This window comes from Drosophila pseudoobscura, chromosome 4, assembly GCF_009870125.1.
Source record: "Drosophila pseudoobscura strain MV-25-SWS-2005 chromosome 4, UCI_Dpse_MV25, whole genome shotgun sequence".
In the NCBI taxonomy this organism is placed as follows: domain Eukaryota; kingdom Metazoa; phylum Arthropoda; class Insecta; order Diptera; family Drosophilidae; genus Drosophila; species Drosophila pseudoobscura.
In genome coordinates this window covers 13,599,445-13,623,093 of record NC_046681.1, presented here as the reverse complement: position 1 = coordinate 13,623,093, position 23,649 = coordinate 13,599,445, and the positions used below count along the sequence as shown (strand labels likewise).

Below are 23,649 nucleotides of genomic sequence, written 5' to 3'. Positions count from 1 at the left end.
ATGAAGTCTTTTGAAAGAGTTTTGGGCATCCTTTCTACGTCACACCGGAGGGAGTACGGGAGGGAGTACGTGATTGGATTTCACAAGTGCGAGAGTGCTGCGCGAGGCATTCAAATGGCATTGCATTTAATGTGATTCTCGCCATCGTCCAACTTTGGGTCTCCTCTCTGTCTGTCTTTCGTTGGTTCCTTCTCTTGTACCTCTCTGTTTGCTTCGCGTGTGGATATGCATATAGAAACACATTCCTTATATATCAAATAGCCAAATAGAGGTAGAGAAAAGAAGGCAAACAAAGGCTACAGAGGGGACGGTTAGCCGTCAATGAGAAAAGGAAGTATTTGATACCCAGGCAGAAGAACGAAAGGAACGGTGGAAAGGGAACGACTAGGAAAGCGACAGAGAGCAAGCAAGCAAGAAACGGTGGAGTGGAAGTAGGCAAAAGAGCAAGCGAGAAAGGAACGATGGAAAAGGAACTCCTTCCGAGATCTGTTCTTCTCCAAATCAGAACACACTCTTCCCAGGGTATCTGTAATGAGGCGGCGACCACATAAAAGGCGCGGCCAGTCCCAGTCCCAGACGCAGACCCAGACCCATCCTAAGGCCCTGCCGGGCGTCGTTGACCAAGTTGAAAAACATTGAGAGGCAGAAAGACAAACAGCACACGATGTCTAGGGATAGGTAGTGGCAGTGGCAAGGAGAGCACACAGGTGAATGCCACAAAGAAGTCAAGAGAGAAGAGAAAAAAAGAACCAACAGAAGGGGAAAAAACAAGTAAAATGAAATTAAATTTGTAAACAAACTATCAATCAAACTGAACGAAGCCGACACACACACACACACGCAAGAGGCGGCTATAAAGATACAACAACAGATCCCACAGATACAAAGATACGAGACAGAGGAACCTCTAAAGTGGTGTCAAGACCAAGACCCATCAAAGCTGTGATTGCTACCTGTGGAAAGACTACCTCTGTATCTGCGACCGTATCTGTGTGTGTGGGCAGGAAATGCGCTTTGGAACTAATGTGAAATTTAAGCCGAAAACTCGTAAAGTTTTCCCCCCTGAAAAAAGGAAAAACTCCAAACAGTAGCCGCTGCCACAGAAGGAGAGGAGAGGCGTGTCTCCAGTCATTTATCTTGACAATTTAATCTACACTTTACACACACTTTTTACAGACGGAAACAATTGAAAACTTGCGCTCTCTTAACCCTTTTGTCTGGGCTCTGGGCCAGAGCGAGGGGATTGGCAACATCTTTGTGCAGCGCCAAACCAATTAGAAGATCAGACACATAAACAAAGAGCGCCACGCACATCCTCCGACCGACCGTATAAAAAGGGAAAGATAATGCTGCAAAATCCCAGACACACAGCCAGACATTGTCTCTGTCTGCGGCGGAGGAGAGGGACTCGAGTTTTCCCATAAGTGACTTTTACTTTCCTTCGAACGAAATGCAATTAAATGCAAGCTCTGTGTGTTTGGCGACAGTTTTTCCCCGCCCTGCCCTGCCCAGCCCTTCTCTTTCCTTTCCTTTTCTTTACTTGTATCTTTCAGCATAAAATGTATCTGCGAGTACACCCAGCGAAAAAATCCCCCTGAGAATCGAATAGTTCGACTTGGATTGGACTACAATTCGACATGAACATATTTTTAACATTTAATAAATACATTTAATATTTAAAATACATATATTTCATACAAATTGAATATATTATATTTATTTCAAATGTGTTTTATATTTGGAAGGCATATTTAATTGTATTAAAAAGAGGTTTTAATACATTTATTTAATTATTAGTTAAATATTATTTAATTTAATTCATTTTATATTTTTTATATTTTTTTATATTTATATTTTTTATATTTATATATTATGTATTTTTTATATTTATATTTTTTTGTATTTTTTATATTTATATTTTTATTTTTATTTTAAAACCCTATTATATAACGTAAATATTTCTTTTTATTTCGTTTATTCTTTTTACTCCTTCTCTGTAATTTTTCTCCCAGTGTAAGGGTATCCATGTGTTTTGGGTCAATGCTCGCTTTTGGTGTGAACATTTGCTGCACTTAAGAGGATTTTCCGGCACACAACTAAGACTCTTGGCTTTTGTTTTGTTCATTCATTGGGAAAAAAGTGAAATTAGAATAATATTTATGAAAAGAAAAGAATGACTTCACTTTCCCCTTCGAGCTTCGAGGGCAGAGAAACCTCTCAAGTTTTTCGCCGGGAGAAAAAAAAACATACCTAATTTGTCTAATGATCCAAAAGAAAAAAGAAATCTACAAAATTGCCATATAAAAACATAAAGCGTTTTACAATCGCCCGGCGCTGGTGTGCATAACCTCGCCATATGTAGGATATATTCCACGTTTTTTTTTAGTTGTTGTGTTTTTTGAGATACTTGCGTCATTTGGCTAAATCGAGAAAGATGCAAATTTGTGCCTGTGGCATGTGGCTGCTGCTGCTGATGTTTTGTGGAGGTTTTTTGCGCCTAAATGGAAGGCAGCGAAACAACAAATAAAAAGCAAAACAAATAGATATTATAGCAAACAAACGGTTGTCTGCCTTGGGAGGGGGGGCAGCAGCCCATAAACGTAATGAGAAAATATCCAAACAGACACCGAGATACAGACACTACCGATACAGATACAGATACATCCACAATATTAATGTATGACCTCCCTTTTGGGGCTAACAGCTGGCTGGGCTGTCAAAACTGGACGCTTCTCCCCTTTTATCTGTTGTTCATTTTCAATACTTTATTTATTTTATTTGGCATTTGGTCATTTTTTATTTTTCTAGACGCAAAACGATGAAAGATTTCGCCTGCCCTTTTGCTTTGAAAATTATGACATGATTTATTTCGTTTCGATGTTGGGCTTTCTTCTGGCAAATATCTATGGAAATTTAAAGGAAAAATCCATTAAAATGTAAGAGAAAACATATGAAAGAGGGATGGATAGGTCCTAGGGGTTTATGCGAAGAAATTTCGCATAATTTTTAGAGGTTTCCAGACTTGAACAAAGCAATCTTTAAATCAATTAAAAGATCTGCTCTCTGAAAAAGAGTGTTTTTATGATCAAACGACTTTAAAAGATAGTTTTGATCTATGGACAACCCAGGAGACATGCTAAAGCAGGGTCTTAAGGTTTTCTTTCGCAGAATTTCATTGCATTTAGGGATGTCTAAGACAAAGCAAACCATGAAAAACATAGAACAAATTGGGTATAGTGTCTATCCAAGTTCTTAAGTGTCTTTTTCTAAGCCCAAACCACTCTGAAATATAGTTTTCATCTCTCGAAAATCATTTGAAACCCAAGAGATTACATCTGGAATCAATGGGATATGCCAGACAAAGGCTCTTATTTGAATACCAAACAAATTTCATTGATTCATTATCCATGATGTCCATGATATTCTGTATCTATATCCCAGATCTCAAGACCACAAAAGATGCTAAATAAATATAGTCCCATCTTCTATATGCTCATATAAATAAATACAAATAAATCGTATTCCATCCGCCATATATTCTATTCTCCATCCAGTGAACCATTAAGAACGCAAGTTCGTTGGCCCACTTCGTGTCTGGCTCTGTGTCTGGGTCTCTGTGTCCGTGTCCGCTTCAGCAGAGTGTCCGCCAGCAGAGAATGAATGTGTAGAATAAATGTGTTTTTAATTAAATGCCTTTTGTTTCTTCTATCCAGAAGAACGTCCCATCCCGCGCCCGTGCCCGTGTTCGTGGCGCTAGACAAAAGGTAAGTCGTCGAATACAAAATAGAAATGAAGGTGCGGGTACGACACGTATCTGACAGATACTCCTACCTGCCTGTCCTTGCCTGATGGCCCTTTTTCGGTGTATCTTTTTTGGCATTTCCCACAGAGAATGCCCCTCATTAGAATGCCGTCTGGGGGGCGGGGGGCGGTAAATTTGTCTTAGAATGCGAGCGTGGAGTGTAGTGTTTTTTCCAATGTAATTAGAGGGAGGCATTGTTTTTGTTTTTTCGGTATAAAGATATTAATACTTTAGTCACATATTCGGAATGGAATGGAATGGAATGTCTTTCGTTTTAAATGTTTGTTGCACGCATTTTGCATACTAAAAAGATACAAAGATACACGTATCTGTGGGGTTATGTAGCAACAGGTGCACATAGCCACTGTTTATTGATTGTTGGGGCTTTCCTCTGCCTCACAGCCGCCCCCTCTGCCTCTGCCGCTGCCTCTGTGTCTGTTGTTGCCGTCGATTTGCTAATTGTGGCCCCAATTTCGGGGCCCCGCGGGCTAATTGTTGTGTATCTTGTGGATACACACGTTCTAACTATTGTCTGGCTTTTCCTCTCTACGGCTGGCATTTTCGCACTTGGCACGAGGCTGGTTTTGGGTCAAGGCGAAAGAGTTCTCATTGGAAATTTCCATTCAATCTATGATTGATTGATTGATTGATTGATTGACTGATATCAATGGCTTGACAGGGAGCCAAAACATCAAAGCGAAATTCCTTAAAGGCCATGTGGAAATTATGAGAAAACTTCAACTCAAAAGAAACTCGAAATGAATTTGGAATTTGGGACATTTTTCCCAAGTTTTCCTCCTTTTTTGGACAGCAAAAACTTTTCCAAATTCGAGAAAAACTTCTTCGAAACGTTTCAAACTAATTAGCAAATGAATTTTCACTAAAAAACTGAGTCCCACACAAAGATACATCCGTATCTAGAGCAAAACATGAAGTTCATTAGGGCTAAACGATGTGATAGATATATTTATGAATAATTCAATAAACAGGTTCCAATCCATTTCCATTGAAAAGAAGGGTGTTAAATGTATTTAACATTCAAAACATTCATTCGGTGTTCATTTATTTGAATAATAAAACTGAACTTTAAAACAACCACAAACTGGTTCCCAAAGATACAATATTTTCTGCGTAAAAACAGCTTGAAGCTGGAGAGCACAAACCATGGAAAAGATTGTTTTTCGGAGAATCATCGCTGGCCTTTGAGAAGAACCCAAATTCGATTTGATTTGAGCCCAAAGTCCGTCCATGGGAGGCTTTTGTTGTCCCCCATTTCAAGTACAATACAATAAACCCTGATAAAATAAAAGCCCCCAGTCATTGCAACATTCTAGCGGATGTACATTGTACTCGTATACCCGCCGTTTGCTTCTGGGTTTTATCGCAGCTGCCGCCGCGGATATCATCATCCGTCTGGATGTGGGATTTGGGGAATAAAATGCGATTAAAACGAGTCCGAGCCCCAAGTTAAAGCTTCTCTGAATAATAAAATATACGTCGCTACAAAAGATTTATTTGCTGGGCATTGAAGTAGAACCTGTATCTGAATCAAGCATGACTGTTTCTGGCTTTAGATTCCAGACGAATCTATATCTAAGTATGCCTCATGGAAGGACAAAACCAGAGATCCATGCTTAAATTAAGGAATATTCATAATGCCAAAGATCTCAAACACGTGTACCCACCATTTACACACATTCTCCTTCATTCCTACTTCCCTTAAAGCCGTAAAAGTACCCCCTACCCCCTACAGAGAAACATGCGTTTCTTTGTTGGCCAACAGAAAAAAACACTTTCCATTTTTCTACATTTGAAAGTGAGTTGCCAAAAAGAGAGAGGAAGAGCCACACGGCAAGGACCGCATAATCGTAGTCTGCAAGCCCAGGCCCCAGCCCCTAGCCCCTCTGGCCTCCACAAAAGGGAACTCCAGTCCCCGGAAGGGGGCAGGGGCAGGGGCAGGGTCAGGGGAAGACGTGCCTTGTCTGCGAATGCTGGCTGCTGCTTCTGCTGCCGCTGCCACAGCGGACGGCGACGTGATTTGAACGCGCAAAAGATATATCCGCACTGTTGCTCTCTCTCTATCTCTCTCTCTAAATATCTATATCTTTTTGTCTGTCTGTTGGCACTTTTTCTTTTCTTTTTTGTGGGTTCTTTTGTGTGCTGCTTCCTAAATATTGTGTGTGTATGGTTTTTTTTTCGGCTTCTTCTAGCACGCGCATCTTTTGCTTACTTTTATTCTCGTTCCTCGACTTTTGTTTATAAATTGAAGATTTTATGGAACCGAAAGTCCATTGGCTTTTCCCTTTTCCTTTTCCCAACACTCCACATGTGTGTGTGTGTGCATTTGTGAGGTCCTTGAGAATAGGTTTAGCTGTCGACACGCCCCTCTCCCTCTCCCTCTCTCTCTCTCTCTCTCTCTTTGTATCTGTGCATCTTTTTGTGGCGGGGTGTTAATAACTGAAATGCCTTCTCAGGTCGCAGATACATTTGTATCTTTGTTTATGCATCCCATGCACACACACATTTCTGACAGCTTGCATTCGCTTTTCTTTTTTCTCGGTTTTTCCCGTTTACAGAATTTTCGACTATTTTTATACACTACACGATTCTTCGCCTGACATATGTTTCGGATTGAGAGAAACGAAAACTCATTTAGTGTGTCAATGATTATAATTGTCTCCTACCTCCTCCCTCCTCCCTCCTCCCTGTTGCACACGTTGATGGGTTTTCCTGTGGGAAATCGATTTTCGGTTGCATATCTTATCTCTGGGCAAGTCTTATCGATTATATTTCCAATATACATGATATATATACTGCCCCGAAGGCCACAGCCACTCTGCAGACTTTCTCTCTCATTTCTCTAGTGGAATATTTCAGTGAAAAATGAAAAATTACTCAACTTTTGGCTGATTTTCGTTTCGTACTTGAAATGAAATGAAATTCCAATGTCTCGCAGACATTGTTGTGTTTCGGTTAATTAACATTAATATTCTTTATGGACAGACAGACACAAAAGTTCTTTGGGCATTCTTTAAGCCTTCCAAGAGCATTCTTTCGTCTCTCGTTTTTCTTTTATTAATTTCGTTTGATTTTCGAGGACACAAGTGGGGGGAAAATAAATTTCACTGTGGACATGCATTAATGAACATAAATATTGTTAATTTTTAATTTTCTACTGTTTCTTTCGTGTTTTTGTTTCTGCTTTGACACGAGAGATTTTTGGCAAACATTTTGCGCTTCTCTTTTGGCGTTTCGTTTCGTTTCCTTTCTTTAATGTTTATTTATTTTATGGCCAAAAGACTCGTGCGGTGCCTGCCCGCCCCCCGTGTGTCCCGCGCATAAATAAATTGCAAAAACATCGACTTTTTGAATGTTTTTGGGGGGCCTAAAATATGTTTTTAATTTGTTCAATTTGTACGCCCACAAATGAATCAACATTCCCGCCTGCGACAAAGCGAAGCGAACCGAAGCGATCATTGTGCATATAAAGGGGTTGTACAGTGCGTTTCATAAAGGTAAGCAGCTTCGTCGGTCCCCAGAATCCAGCAACAAAACACACAGAATGCATTTTATGGTCTCTGCTTAAAGCCTTTGTTTTCCATTCGCTCTTTCCTCGACTCTTTTATTGCCATGACAGCTACTGTATCTAGATACTGTATCTAGCCACCGAAACCGCATGAACCGAGTGTGTGGGAATCCGCGAGAGTCAACAAGAGCAGAGTATACCTCGTGCAATCCCATAGATTATACGCCACAAAGTGGCACACAAAGGCATTTGCGTGCTGTGTTTCCCACGTGCATTCAAATCACTTTTTCCACCCACAGATCGGAGATCGCACCGAGATCTTGCCCCCTTTTAAAACAGGGGGTTCAAACAGGGGGTTGGACCACCAGCCACCCCCAAACCCGAGCCGCCATTCGATGCTCTCTCGCGGACAGGCCATAAAATGTTTTGGATGCCGCACGTTTTTTGAGGAGCAACTAATTTATGGGCATTTACAACTGGCTGTTTATCTGTATCTGTATCTGCATCTGCATCTATGTATCTATGGCTAGCTGCGGTTTGTTTAAGCAGCCACTGGATTAGTGCCACTTTAGATCCATTCACAACATAAATAACCAGAGGCCAGAGACGCAGCCACAACCCCCTCCCTCCGATCCACTCGAAACATTATTTTAAATTAGATTTTATTCGCCTTCCCAGAGGTTGGACTACTCTATTTTTAAGATACAGATACAAAACGAAAGAGTAAACACTCTCCCTCTCTCTCCTTCTCTGGCTTTCGCATCTAAAAAGAGATTTTAGCCCAGGGACTGGGCTCTGGGGCCCTGTGTCTACGACTATTTCTCTTCATTTGATTTTGATTCCCTTCCTCTCTAATGCATATTTGTGTTTGGAAATTGAGTTGGAATCTATGTGGCACGGGCAGGGGGCATGCTGCATGTGGCATGCGGCATGTGTCAGTGTGCTCTCTGGCATTTTAGCAGGTAGAAAAGCACTTTGCACTTCAGACTCTTGTTATTATTTGCATAACGAAATGGGAATTGGGTTTCGGGTCTCGCTTTTTGGCCACACACAGATCTTAATCTTGGCCCCAGAATGTGGTGTGGCAAATGCTTGTGGTCGCAAAAAAATAACTAAGATAAAAACTATTTAATGAGTGGAATTTTAAGACCACAAATGGCACTTGAATTTACATTTTATTTGAGTATTTTGTGGCGACTAAATGAAGAGTGGAAGAGTTCAATTTTAAAGAAAATACAAAATTTTAAAGAAAATACAAATTTAAAAGAAAATTCACTTAAAGTTCTCTTTTTCGGAATCATTCTGATACTTAATTCATTTATTTCTATTCCATTCCTTTGTTCCTTTCGTTAAATTCTTTCCCTCATTTCATTCCATTATTCCGATCCTTCATTCCTTTCCATCATTTTATTAACTAATTTATTTCATTCTTTCCTTTCCCTTATTCATATTAATCACTCCCATGAATGATTCATTCTCTTCATTCCTTGAATTCCTGTAATCCATTTTACAATTTATTCCTTTCCATCATTCCTATTTCGAAACTATTTCTTTCCTTTATTCCTTTCCATTATCCCTTTCCTTCACATATTTCATTCCCATCCCAGAAACGATTCTTGATCCAAATATCTATAATAATTCCAAGAAATGATTCGTTTCCATTATTCCTTCCTATTTAGGAAATATTATATATTTATTCATTCAAATCCCAGAAATGGTTCTTCTTTCAAGGCAAATGAAAAGTTCTGATAAACTTCTCCCAAGAATGCGATACAATTTCCAAGAAAATGAAAAGTTCAGCGATAGTTCTCCATAAAATCTCAGAATAAAACCGAAACCAAGACTCCAAATCGAAGATTAGCTGCCTTTTTCTTTTGATCCCAAGTATCCTTTTAGCTCCTTGACAATAGAAAACACACCTTCTCTGCTCTCACTCGTACTCCTTTCATACCAAAAGGAACTGCAGTGTTTCCAAAGGCATATTTTGCCTTAATGGCAAAAACCATTTACAAAGCGGCGATACTTAAAAATCGAGCACTTTTGTGGGATGAAAAGCGTCGTCGCTCGTTCAGTGCGCGCGAAACGTAAAGGAAAATCCCACTCGAAAAGACCCTTGACACACATATCCACCCGTCGGTGGGGTGGGCTGGCTAAAAGCCTCCTTCGACTGCTCCAGTTTCCAGCTTTTCCACCTCATCATCCATCCCCCCCCGACAATAGTCGGGGCCGCTTTCTCTATAGCGAGTGTTATAGTGCCCGCTCTCGTGTGTACTTTGCATTTTGTATCGAACGCTGGAAAACATTAGGCTTCGCGTGAATCAACAATGAATGGATTCAATGATTCATAGTACAATGCACACGGACACGGACTCGGACTCGACTCTTAATGAGACGCCGCATTCATGTGCCAAGAGTTCAAAAATCGAATTAAAATGTAGCTAAACGTCCGCACACACAGAGTATCTATATAAGAGGGAGAGCTGGGGAGGCAGAGAACTCCCTGTTGCTGCATAATCAGAGTTGAGGTCAATGTAATCGAGAAGAATGCCACAAGACGGCTTACCGACAGCAAGAGGCAAGAGGGGGGCAACAAGTTTTATTATTTCAAAAGCTAATTACAGCCTGGGAGTCAAAAAAGCGTTGTGTCAAGTATCTGTAAGATACATTTTTGCATAATTTCCACATGCAAATGACCAGGAAAAAGCTAAACGAATGGGGAATGTAAAGAAAGCGAAGGAAGGAAGAACAGAGACGAAATAATTCGAAAAATAAACAAAAAAAAAGTACAGTTGCCACATTACAGCAACTTGTTGCATGGGAACGTAATGGAATGAAACACATTTGTCATCTTTCTTTGTCTCTCTTTGGAGTCCCAGATGCTATATCTATCTGTCACTCCCCAATTCTCGCCTCGTGGGTCTTGAGTGCCTCGTCATTGTCTCCATCTCCGTCTCTATCTCTCGCCGTCCCTGTCTCTCCATCTCTGGAGTCTCCTGCTGGAGTTTGGAGTCTTGTGTGTGTGGCCGCATTTGCATCTGAGTCTGCATTCGCCTCCTCCTCCTCCCGGTGGCGCATTGCAGTTTAGATGAAATTGCCTAGATTGTAGGCCTAGGAGATACATTGCGTTCGTTCCGTCAGTGACTCATGCGAGCACTATGCCATGCCCTGCCACTGCTACGATTGTTTGCCCCCATGTTTATGACACACGCAGCAGCAACAGCAGCAGCGGCAGTCACTGGAACGCACAGGAGCAGTGCAGGGCAGTGCCTCGCCTTCTGACTTGTGTGTTGCATAAATCAGAAAGTAGATAAAGAAAATTGCAACTACATTTGTGGCAGAGACACACACACGCACACACACGCACAACACCAAGTCCAGAAGACCAGAGATAAGTGGCACTGCCAAGATAGAGATATTAGCAGTTCTTAAAGTGCCACCAATATTGCCACAACATTGGATTCGGACTGGGGGGCAAGCGTAATCCACTTACGACACCAAAACGGAAGTTGACACTGTGCCCCAGAGAGTTGGGGGGACTGAACGAACAGTGGATGCCGTCTCTTGCGATCAAGTTCTGTCGATATGCGATAGGGGATTCCACATATTAAATGTTTACATAAACAAAATGTGGGGGTTTTTTACGGATATCTTATGAAACGGGGGTTCTACAAAGCTGAGAAGAGTGTCGGGCATTGAAACGATCTCTACTTACGAAATGAAGGATCTAAAACTTAAAGAATACCGCCGTAAGACAACAACCCACTATTCCCTTAGATGCCATTCTGCCATTCAATTAGGGAACCATCAACCATGAAGATCTGCTCCCTTGGAACCTCCCCTCCATGGAACCATTCCCTACTTTGATCTCCTGATCGACAATCTATTCCGCAATTGATATTCGAACTTCTTCCCTGATTTTTAGCGCCTCAGTGCCACTCCCTTGACCTCTCATTGAACTCTGATTCTAGTTTTTGCAATTCGCGAACGAAAACCTTAATTGCTTTATTCAATTTTGTCAATCTCTGTATTCGTTGCGCCACTCTTCGAACAAACAAGTAAACAAAATTAAGACCAGCAACAACAACAAATCCCCCCCTCCTTCCCCCCTCCCGTGTGTGGGGCTTAATACAAGAAAAAACCCATGGAAAGGGGGGCCAGAAATTGCAATAAATTAATTTAATGGCAACGAAAACAGAGACACCCAAGAAGGTGTGGGGAGAAGAGGAAAGCCAATACAAAGCAGAGGAATAGAAAAAACAAGGAGTACAAAAAGTAAGCAATAAAAGGCTAGCCGTAGGGGCATTTGATACCCTAGCTCTAAGGAGATCCATCATTTCTAAAAGAAACCTTGGAAAAGGTGTATGGGATCGTTCATTCTCTTCATTGGAGTATCCCCAATCCGTATTCGTAGAACCATATCCAAGCAAACATCTTCTAAATGTTGAAATACCCTCCTTAAAGGGTACCTCAACAGTCAACACTCGCGATTCGCCACAGAGAAGTGCGAAGCAACTGTTCAAATGGACTGTTAATTGCTTACAATGGGTATTGGCAGAGTCGTGGAGAAGTCAATAGAACAACAGAGAGGAGTGGAGTCTGTCCAAAGCCCAGAGCAAACGAAGCGAAACGAAACGAAACGAAAGGGAAGGGAAGACGGGGAGGTCAGTCATTGATCTCTGTTTTGGGTGGACAAAGACAAAGCCACGCCCGAGCGACAACCCAGACAGTAGCCGAAGGGAAGGGTTAAAGAAGCAGCAAAGACGTGCAAAATATGAAGCAAAGAAAAGACATCCAAAGAGTTTAGAATACCCTCAGCGAAAGGGCTAGCAGTTGGTCCTTGTTGGTCCTCTATAAACATTTTTATTAGTTTCGGTTTCAGCTTTTTTCAGATGCGCATTTGAAATTCGAACCCCACGAAAGGGGGAGGGCCAGGGCAAGGGAGCTCTCTAACGCCATATGTGGTGTTTGTGCATGCAAAATATATTTCTTCCCCGAGCAAACAAAACCCTGTGGGTACCCTCCTCCTTCGGGTCCTCCTGTGCGGCAGTCTGTGGCACGCGAAAGGAAGTTGCTTTGAAATGTAATAAAATTGCCTTTACTATCGGTTTTTGGGTATAATTAGCATTTGCCGCCACCGCCTGCCAGCAGCTGTTTGAATGCGGGGGAGGATTGAGGGGAAAGGAAACCTTAGACCCCACATCCCACCGTCCCACATCCCACAGTCCCACATCCTACAGTCCCACATCCCATATCCCGTAGCCCATAGACCATATGGTGGTGCACTTTACAGCCAAACAATTGCACTTTCGTATCTTGTATCTGCATATTGTTTATTGTAATGGTTTGTTGTTATGGCTAGAGACTTGGCTGGAAACCCAAGAAATTGCTTTTAAATGGAATTGTGGTGAACGTATCCTGAGACTTGTATCTTCTGTAATGCTGAATCGTTTATCAAGGGTATTTGTTCTTTGTTCTCATATTTTTCTACTGTCTGCCCTGTTTCTGTGTTTCATTTGCAACGCATTTACATGCTGTTCCATTCCGTTGTTCCCGTTAAGCTTAAAACTCCATCTACAGCTTTGAAAGTGTATTCCCTGCATTTCGTTCATGACTCATGCACTTTCCCATCCCGTCTAACGGCCAACCCTGTAATTAAACATCGATTGGGCTTCCCCCCCAATATATTACAACATGATATTTTACGAAAATTCAATAGTGCAATCCACCCACGCGTCGGACGAGGGTCTCCCCCCGTCTGAAAATGCACCCTGGACTGATGTCTGAGGCAATTAGCTCGGGTCTGACGCCATGCCATGCATGCACCAAAATATGGCATGAGGCCTGAGGGCTGAGGCATACGGCACGCCACTCACTTTGCATTGCCCTTCAAAATAGGGAGAGAATATGGTTAGGTTACATGAAGTACGTTTTTATTGTCTTCCAAAGTCAAGGCGCACTCCGGCGATAAACGCATATGCACAGATACTTTTGTATCTATAAACCATATATATATATGCATATATGTATCTTTGTAAAAGAGAAAGAGCCCTTTAAACAAGAGACCAACGTTAGGTACGTGCCGTGCTGAGGGACTATTAAATTAATTATGCCCCCGACTGAATGGCTTTTTCTCCGTTTTATAGATTTATGAAATGCGCAGAGAAGTACCTCTGGGCCGGCCAGTCTTCAGTCTTCAGTATCTGTAATTGTTTTTCGCATGAAGTGACCATAAAACTAGGCTTAGAGATTATCTCTGGAATATATATTCTTTTCGCTTGAGGGGAGGACATAAATCACAGACACACAAAGGTGTATGCCCCTCAGTTGATTATTTCCGTCTAATCTAATTATTGCTGATATTTTTTCGCATTTTGTTAATCATCTGTTTTCGCCATGAATATAATACCTCACTTTGTCTAGACCCTAGAGGGGTTCGGTTCGGTTCGGTTCGGTTCCGTGTTGTGTGCATTGATTGAGATATCTCGTTGGCATCGCTTTAATTGATTCCGAAATGCGCAGCCAGTCTGTGGCTCTGTCTCTATGTGGCAGTGGCATCATTTGTAACGCCTTTCATCCGCCCATCATCTCGATGTAAATTGCTTGTTGTTTTGATGCCAGTTTTAGCAGCAGGCCTCCATTTCGTGCGATGTACAGGAAATGCCCCAAGTTCGCCGCAAAATGTGACCCAAGGAAAATGCTGTTTGTTTTGGCCTCCGAAAAAATATTGTAATATTACCAACAAACATTCAAATTACACACACGATCTATGCACAAAAATGAAACTATAACCCGAAACGAGTCCGCAGATACTTTTCGTGACTTTTTCCCAGACATTAGTTCTGTGCGGAATATTGGATTTCCTTTGAATGAATCCAACACCCGAAAAATATTGCTGGCGCGTGCAAAATCCGACGAGTCTGTAGAGCGTTTTTATGGAACACTTGTTTGCTAGTGTCCAAGGTTTTTGCTGCCTCTGCCACTGTCTCTGTGTCTCTGTGTGTGTGTATTCTGAGGCGTCTCCCAGACAGCCGTCGAATGTTTAAATTACAATTGAGATTCAAATTGAGGAAGGTTTCATTTTCATTTCCATGTGTTGTTGAGGCTCAAAATTAGCCTCATTTTGTAAGCCACTTGGGTTTTAACTGCCAGTTAAATGGAGGGTCGTGTTTGGAAGAGGCTGCAAATGTAGAATCAAATTTCCACTTGAAGGAGACCCTAATTATAGCAACCTTTTTGGGAAGTTGGTCGAATTTCTGTTCAAATCCAAACTTAAAGCCCAAAAGGACCCAAAAAAAAAAAAGAGTTCCAAAAGTTCGTTAAAAATAATGTAATTTCTGGTTACCGAAAATCGAATACAAATCGTTGGCTGTAGTCTGGCCAGCAAAAAACCGCGCGTTTACCGGTGGCAATATCCGCTAACTGCTTTGCACCTGCCTGCCGTTGATTATGGCCGGCGCTGTACGTTGTGGTCGGTCGGGTCGGTCGCCTACTAACTGGGCGAACGGAGAACGGTGAACGGCGAACACGTGTCCGAGGTGCTGCAGTTTTTCGTGGGCTAATGGACCTTTTTGGAAAATTGAATGCATTTTTGCCACGTCACAAAAAACGAGGGTGTGGGGTGTGGGGAGGGGGCCTGGTTCTGGGCCAGGTCTGCGCTGCGGCGTTGCATTTGCATTAAATGTTAATGGCAAAATGCAATTATTTTCGCACACACAACGACCCGAGGGGACACACCGCACATTAAGCACTCGTCGGCACACGCGTTGCGCATGTTCGTTGACAATTAATGCCCGTTTTTCTTGCTCTTTTGTGGCAGTCTCTGGCCTCCGCTGCTGCTGCTGCTGTCTGTGTCTAAAAATGGCCTGGGCCTGGTCCGGGGCCACACCACACCCCATAAGCAAGTATGAGCCCAATTTTGCATTAATTTCCGCATAACTCGGACACAACACACACGAAAAATTGAAACAGCAAGGCGGCAGTCAAAGAGATAATCAACTATGAAAAGCTGACCAGACCGCTGAACAGAAGCCGGGGGGAAATTCTTGCACGGCAGCCAGTCACTGGGTGACCCCCGGCCACAAAAGCCAGCCATGACTTAAACGAATGCATCCGCTGGGGCATGCATGGCTGCTGCTGCATCGTTGACACAAAACTGCAGCCACAAAACAACAGCAACAACAGAATGGGGGAAGCAGTGGGTAGCCAGGAGGTCGAAGCAGGGAATGCTCTTACCACAGAAAGATATTCCCACCAAATTCCAACTTTATTTTCTGTTCATTTACGACCTTCTAGAATCGAAGTTACATCGTTATAGTGGTAGCCTGCTCGTTAAAGGGTATCCATACTGCAAAATTCCAATCATGCATTGCACTCTACTGAACTCTTCTGCTGCTGCCGCTGTTGCATGTTGCTTCTTTTTCATCATCATCTCCCTCTCTCTCTCTCTCTCTCTCTCTCTCGCTTCATTCATTCAACTTGATTATGGGTGTCGTCCGTCGCGGTTGAGGTCCGGGTGGCACTTTGATGTTGTTTTAGTGGCTTCTTCTCCGCTCTTCTACCTCCCCTCCCCTCCCCACCCCTCTGCTGCTGCTGTCCGTAGAGGTTATTATCCCCTGATTAACCACAATTGCTGACTGACTGACTGGCACTGGTCCTCTTCTTTTTCTTCTCTCTGCACTAAAACCCAATGCAATATCTTGTATCATTTGCTTATGGTCTTTCCATCCATTGGACTTTCCCTCGAGCTAATCTTCAGTCATTGTTGATTTTTCTTGCGGATTTATAGCCACTAATCTCCATTAGGCGTTAATTTCTTGCATCTTCCATTAGAAACAATGGCAAAGAAACGGGATTCAAGTGTACTTTTGTTTTATGTTTAAATGTTTCTGTGAAAATTCTCTTGCAGAAAGGTTTCATGGATTTTTTATGGGGTTTGTTATGGAAATGGGATTAAAACAACTTAGTTTCATTCTCAAATGTTTCTACTATAATTTCTGAACATATTTTCCATAATTTGTTGCATGGAAAGGCAGTAGCCTACTAGAAAACTGTGTTTTGCTTCATTCTCAAACGTTCCAGATAATCTTTGGTTCCATTTTATCGTTTTTGCTTTGGGTATGGCAATGGAACAGTGGTAAGCTGTACTTTTCTGCATTCTCAAACGTTTCTTTGAACTTCTTTCATTCATAAATATTTCCATCAAACTTTTATTAATAATATTATGGATTTTTGCAAGTCACATAGCTTTGGTTCCAGCAGATAAAAGATATTATCGTTTTTCCACAGCATTCACTGCATTCTCATGTTCGTATTATCAAAGATAAGATTATTTTCTCAGAAATGTATCTTTGACAGAACTTTCACTGAGTGCGGGTGAAGCTCTTTCGGGAGAACAATCTTAAGAGAACCCTCCTCCAGTGAATGGAACCCTACTCCATCCAGCGTACTCTGTACTTTTAATCAAATAACATTTCGAGTACTCTCCAAAGCCACAAAAGCCGGATTGCCAGAGTTGTCATCCCACAAATAAAGAGGAAGGGAAAGGCAGAGGAAAAAAGAGCAAACCCATAATTCCAGTGTCAACCCAAGTGGCAGCAGAAAGTATTGATTTTTTCTTTTGCGTTTTTTATTCGGCGACTAGTTGGGAAATTCAAAAATACTCCGCACAATGCACAAACATTCGCATTCTCAGCCGAGACATTTGGGGCCAACAGTGGGGTCTGGTCTGGTACTACAGTGGGGCATAGGTATAGTCACCGCCGAGTGCGAAACAGTCCTACGGATGCGATGGCAGAGCGCGCGCCATTTGCATTCTTGGGGCGACGCCAAGCCAGGAGGAGGAGCGGCAGGAGGGTACCGAGTACTTTCGTACTTTCGCATAAAAAAGTGTTGGCAACACACTCTGGCCCATTCCTGCCACAGGTCCCGCGTCCCGCTCCCTTCTGACTTGTAGTTTCGTTGTGTTTTTGGCATGTTTCATTGGCAGACGAAACGCGCTTAAAATATGCAGAAAAGCGAAAGAAAGAAGGTGGGGTTCTCAAGCCGAAGATGGAGATACTCTTACTGTATTTATGGTATCTAAAGGATATTTGGGTGCGATATAATGGAAAGACACTTTAATATACAGATATACGATATTTTGGGACGATATGGGAATAAAACAGTCAAAGAACTGTACTTTTCTGATGTTTCACAGTGTTTTTCAGCAACTGTGGCCTCTCTCTGCTCATTGCTAGCATCTGCTCAAAATCATAGAACCTCCTGCAGAAAAGGGTATAAAAAGTCGCGTCCAAAGAGCGCAGCAGGTGGAATACTGTGAAGAGCGACACAGCGGAATGAAATGGCACAGAACTGAATGGAATGGAATGGTGCGGAGTGGCTTGGATGGTCGTTGGGGTGGGGGCAAGTTAAGTGAGTTACTACACACCCATTTTTCAATTGCTTTGTACAGCAATTGTGGATTGTGGCTGTTGTGTTTATTGTTCGCCTGATAAAATGCTGCCCGTCGTAGCAGCACCCGCAGCAGCAATTGGTTTTCCTCGATATTTTCACCGAAAAATGGAGCGGAAAAGGAAGCGAAACTGAACTGAAACAGGAGCACCAGTTGTCAAAAGTACCACTGCAATGGCGTGCCAACGTCACTCCTGGTCCGTATCGTATCCTTTTTGGGAGACGTCCCTTTCCCCTTTCGCCCCGGTCCCCGCCTCCACCTCCGCCGCATTTCGACGCAGCGCAGTAAAGTCGCTTCAAATTTATTTTAGACCAAAGTTTTTGGAGACTAATACGGCAAATGTCGGTGTCGGGTGCCCCCAAACAAACTGTTTAGTGGCTGCGACTGACTCCTGGGTTTGTGGGTTTGTGCCACATGCGGTCTGAAGGTTAGGCCTGTTCTTCCTCAGACGGTGGGACATTCTCATTGGGCTGTGTCTGACCCTTTTGTTTTTTCGTTTTCTTTTTTTCCCATAGAATGTGATTTGTTTTGTATTTTTTCATCCTTTTTTCACTTTTGGCAAATAAAATGCTGTGGCCATAAAATGTATCTACTGTTTGGGTGGGTTTATTTATACGACAAAAAGTTGATTGTTTCTCTAAAGCTAAACGATTATTAGTTGGACAGAGAGGGGGGAGGGAGAAAAGGTGAATGAAAGAAGGGGAACATCTCTGGGATTGACATTTGATTTAAGAGCCGTATCTGAACAATGAAAATAGGTTAGCATTTCGCACTGAATCTCACACATAAATCTCAATGAACCTTCGAAAAGAATTATGATATTTAAACCGGAATTAATGCCTGCCATATTTAACGATCAATTACCGCCTTGGGTATATCAATCAAAAGCAGAGTCTAAATCACGCGGTGTGTCCGTCCTCCCACACACAACACAAAAAACACACCTTGTATTTAGTTAATTATTTTCTCAAAAACAATAAAAAATATTCGCTGACCAATTGGCAACTGAAATTCACAACAAAAGTGTGCCCATAAATATTTATTATTAGTCATATGAGAATTTAAACAAATAAGAATTCCAATTCCACACCGAGACAGGGGAGACAAGTGGAGAGAAAGAGATAGGGAGAGCGAGAGAGAAACCGGCTAAGGTTCGGCGTCACGAGAAATATGAGAAATCGTCGGCAGAACAAACACAAATACAATATTATTGTATATTGATAATTTAAGCAAACTCTGACAATAATTGATAAAGGTAAATGCCTACTGACGTCACGGAACGACGATTGCAACATATAGTATTTTACACAATTGTGAATATTGGAAAAGGTGACACCTTTGAGGGAACCATATCTATTTATAATTTATTATCTTGAATATCTAAAGGGACATGACATGACGCTCATTCCTGGTTTTGTACTTGTAAATTGCCTGCAAACAAGATATACAGAGCGAGGAATCGTACAAATCAACATATAGATTATATTTACATGGAATATTCCGATGATTCAAACGGCGGGTCTGATGCTGCTCTGCTGCTGGTTTTTCCTATTCATTTATTGCACTTTGTTCCCACTTAGCACAGCTTCAATAACGAGTTTTCTTTTCGCTCTTTTCTTGCTTTGGGTTTTAATTACTTTTTGCACTATCGCCTGGCGACTGATAAGCCCGGACACCTTATCAATGGAATTCTTTGGCCGTTTTCCAACTCTTTCGATGATTTTTCGCCAGGCCAGGCCGTCCGCGTAAACACACACACAAACCCGAACAGACAGAAAAACCTATTTATTTATAAATATTATCAATTTTCCTTTCTGCGAAGTTTTTCTATCACTAAAAATATAACAAAACTGTGCACCCTGAATATTTATAATTCCTTCTTTTTTTCGTTTTACTTTTATTTGTTTGCTTGTTAGGTTTTTTTTTTTGGCACTCGAAAAGCGGGAAGAATGAGAACGAAATCGTAAAATTAAATTTTGAGCGACCTCGCGTACACCCTTCACGTTCAGCGGCCGATTTTATACTTGGCGCGATTTTCGACTCGCCGCGACTCGGAAAGAGTGTAAGCTGGCACGACTTTTGCTGTTGACCGATTAATGGTATATATAGCTCGATCCCTGTACCTATTCTCGAGGTCTCAGAAAACGGCGTTATGTGCCTTTCCTGTTTCCTTTTTTCCCAATCCTTACTATCCTTTTGGGCACAGTTTTTGTGACAGTTTCATTCAAATACGCCCGCCTTCAAATGTTGCTCGGCAACAAACGCGTGTTGCTGAGAGAAACAAAGGTATGGACAGCAAGGCAAAACGAGATCAAAATACCAGGCATGCAACGTAAAACCCACCACAATTTTGAACATACAATGAACTCATGGCATATAGGTCCCCAAGTTTAGGTGAGGTTTATGTTTTGTTGCTAGGCATGTTTACGCTCTCGCTCTCGACTCAGTTGCGTTGCAAGTATGAGCATCGGTTCTCTTTCTCGACAAGAGAACAGCTGACTGTCAACAAGTGTTTTTAAAAACCTGCTCTTCGGGGTTCTCTTTCGTTTTGCTTGTGGGTTATAAAGCGGCTTTTGCGGGATTGAATGAACCAACACTTTATAATCGTTTAGGAGCTATATTCCTCAGGGAAAAAGATTATTAGAACAGTCATCATAGATAGATATTATAGAAAGCTCCCATTACCCATCCCTTCTCCCAAGAATGTAAAGAATTTAGTCGTATGAGTAGTTTCTACAATATTTAAACAACGAAGGGGGTGATATCTAATTACAAGATATTACAAATGTATATGTCCTAATGGTTTCCATAGTTAAATTAATACCGCCTCGAGGCTGGTCTCTCAAATGGCAAACTGTCATGGGAGGAAGTCATTACAATTTACTTTGCTTCTGTTTGCATAAATGTACGAGTATTGTACACATGAAATTGAAACACGTGATCCAAGTGGAAGCCATTTGCATGCAGACGCCATAAACTGCATTGGTTGTATGTCCCTTTCACCACTTGGCACCACCCGTATCCTCTGGTCTCTGGTCTCCGCTCTGCATTTCCATTTGGGTTTTGTTGGGTCTCTTCGATTAGTTTCCATTGTTGGGAGCCAGCCGGAGCCCCAGCAGAGTGATGGCATAAACAAGAGCGGCCAGCCAGCAGAATGGAGTGGACTGGTGGAGGCTAATGGCCAGTGCAATGGCCATTGTTGCCAGTCGTCCTCCTGTTCCCCGTTCCGTCCTGTCCTGTCCTGTCCCGTTCCTAACCTCAAAGCAGACATCATAAATCAAAGAACAAATTTGCACTTCAAGTGCGCTTTCAATAAGTTTCCTACTGTTTCTGTTGTTGTGCAAAGTTTTGCTCTTTTTGCACTCATAAATCATAATTTAAAGTTTAAGTAGAGCTGAGCGATAGAGAGATAGAGACGGAGGGATGTGGGAATATATTAAACAAGACTTAATGAAAAACAAAACTTTTCTATTTGCAAAACCTGCAAATTGAAAGAAAAGTGTTTTAATAAAAAGAACCAGAGACTCCTTGGAGTAAGAGACGACGAGATTTCAAGAGAGATACGAGCGAGAGAGAGAGAGAGAGAGAGAGACATTAACGGATCAGATGACTAAACAGTCGCCAGCAGCAAATAATGATCACGAAGAATGAGGGAGGAGAAGCAGAACGTTCAAGAGGAAACTGCTATAAAAACAAAAATGGCGAAAGTTCAACGGAACTTTTTTTTGATTTCGTTTTGTTTGTTATCCAAAAGTTGTATATTTTAGCAAACAGCAAAAAAGCCCGCACAGCTGTCCCATCGTCATGGGAGAGGAGCGTGACTCGTGTGGGCCAAAGAAGAAGAGCCCAGTCGGGCAGATAAGAGAAGAGCGGACCGGACCGAACAGAAAGAAAACCCCGAACCACGCGATGGATGGATGCCTTATCAGCGGTGCGGCAAAACGAATGAATGGCTGAAAATAGATGGATGGATGAAATCGCAATGAACGACGCCTAAATAGAAGAGTATTCTCTATGCAGGCGGCGCAACTAATCGTCGCTCGAGGGTCGGTACCCCAGAGGGTCTTTCCGTAGCATAAGCAGTTCTGATGATAACCGCGAAGTCTGTACGTCAGCCATGAATCATTCAATTTAATACAAATATTTGATATTGGCTTTGGGCGCTTGTTCTGGCCGCCGGAAGGTACGTACATAATTCTTGAGATAGGAAAATGTAAGTATGGGACATATCTGTAAGTAGTTCTGGGAATTTTATATGAACATTTCTTACATAGGATAGATAGTGGCTAAGGAATTTATGTTATCTAATTATGCCAAGGGGCCTAGAAACCATTTTTGTAATAGTATTTATCCGTAATTCCAATAAAGGAAAAAGAATTACAGCTGATAAATAAGCACAAGCCAAAGGGAAAGGAAGAATCCCCTTTGGGATTTTTTTGTGCTCCCCATATGTTATTATACATCCTAAATACATGAAACGCAGTAAGTTACATGAAAATAACATGCTACAAAAAAATTAGCATACTTTTGGGTGTCGAATGTATGTAAACATTGTGTAAAATATATGTAGAGTTGCTATTTATGGGCTGTAGTACAATTTATTTATTAATTGTTCATTTTTGCCGATTATATTTGTTAAACTGGACGTCTCATGCCCGTTTCGCAATCAACAAATCTCCCTGATCGATTGAGAGTAATTTTCTCCGGAAATATCAAAAGAAAATCGCCAGTAATTTATTCTGCAACACAAGCAAGGGCTGCCTGCGGGTAGCACTACTTTACCCTACTCTTGTCAGCCCCAGTCTTAAATTTATGGCCGCTGCAAACAAAAGCCAACCCAAAAAACTTGACCCAACTTAACCCGAAAGCTGAACTCAGCTAATTGCCGAAAAATTGAAACAAAAACCACGACACCAGAAACGAGGAGAGCAAAATAAATAGCGAAGAGCGCACGCAGTAATTTATGCATTGCGGTAAAGGGCGCACACACACACACACACAGCAGCATAGAGAGGAGATTTAGGTAGGGAGAGGGAATTATAGAGGTTGCCCTAGGCCCAGATGAGGTGTCAATTGCCCCGCCAGGTAGAAATAATATACTCCTATAGTGGAGAGCCCCGACCCCGACCCCAGGCAATGAAACCCAAATTATGCGTAATAAACCGTGGCGAAAATTTGTGCGGAATCAGCGAAATGTTTTGGAAAATATGCAAAGGGCCAGCCAGGGCATGGCGATAGTGGAGGACTGAGAATTGTAGAGGATTAGCGGTGTTTGTTTAAAACAGTTTCAGCCATCTAAAAATAGCCATTTCTTCACTCGCACAGTCCTAGACCTAATTAAAGGCACTCCACACTATCAGCCATTGAATGCGCATGAGGCTTTGCGGATGTTCTTAATCAGTTTGATAAGATTTCAATTAATTTCATAACCTACTCAACAATTATTTGCTATATTTCATTCATAAAACAGAAGTTTTACTTCCTATTACCACCGATAGCCCACATATAAACGGTCTTATCACTCACTGAGTCACTTGGCAGCGTAGCGTACTAATTCACTCACCTTGATTTTGGTTTTGTTTATAATCCTACGATATAGAAACTTGTACATGGCCCAGCAGCAGCAGCAGAGGCAGAGGCAACAATAACAATTTTTGGGACTTTAATCACGTTCTTTCATAGACACACACTCACACGCGGAAATAACAATTATTTAGCAAACAAAAATAATAACAATTTTACAGTCGCTGGGCACCAACTTGAACGCTCAGCGTGGGTTGGATAGAGAGACGATATGTACAGACGGACGATCGACGAGCGTTGCTTTTCCTCCTACTCCCGCGAAAACGTCATTGATGACTAAGCGAAAGA

At 41.9% G+C, this 23,649-nt stretch overlaps 1 protein-coding gene across 3 annotated transcripts in view; it reads right to left on the bottom strand.

The window, feature by feature from the left end:
• The window catches only part of step (cytohesin steppke), a 38,155-nt gene that overhangs the window by 12,390 nt on the left and 2,116 nt on the right, over window positions 1-23,649 (bottom strand). The window contains exon 1 of one of the 3 annotated variants that reach the window (XM_015179841.2): window positions 23,342-23,649. The exons of 1 other annotated variant lie outside the window; for it this stretch is intronic. In XM_015179841.2, coding sequence (XP_015035327.1) covers window positions 23,342-23,389 — 48 coding nt within the window. In that variant the 5' untranslated portion in view covers window positions 23,390-23,649. Of the gene's footprint in view, window positions 1-19,268; window positions 19,999-23,341 lie in introns of those variants that run through there. One more of the 3 variants, XM_033380614.1, reaches the window with a different exon arrangement.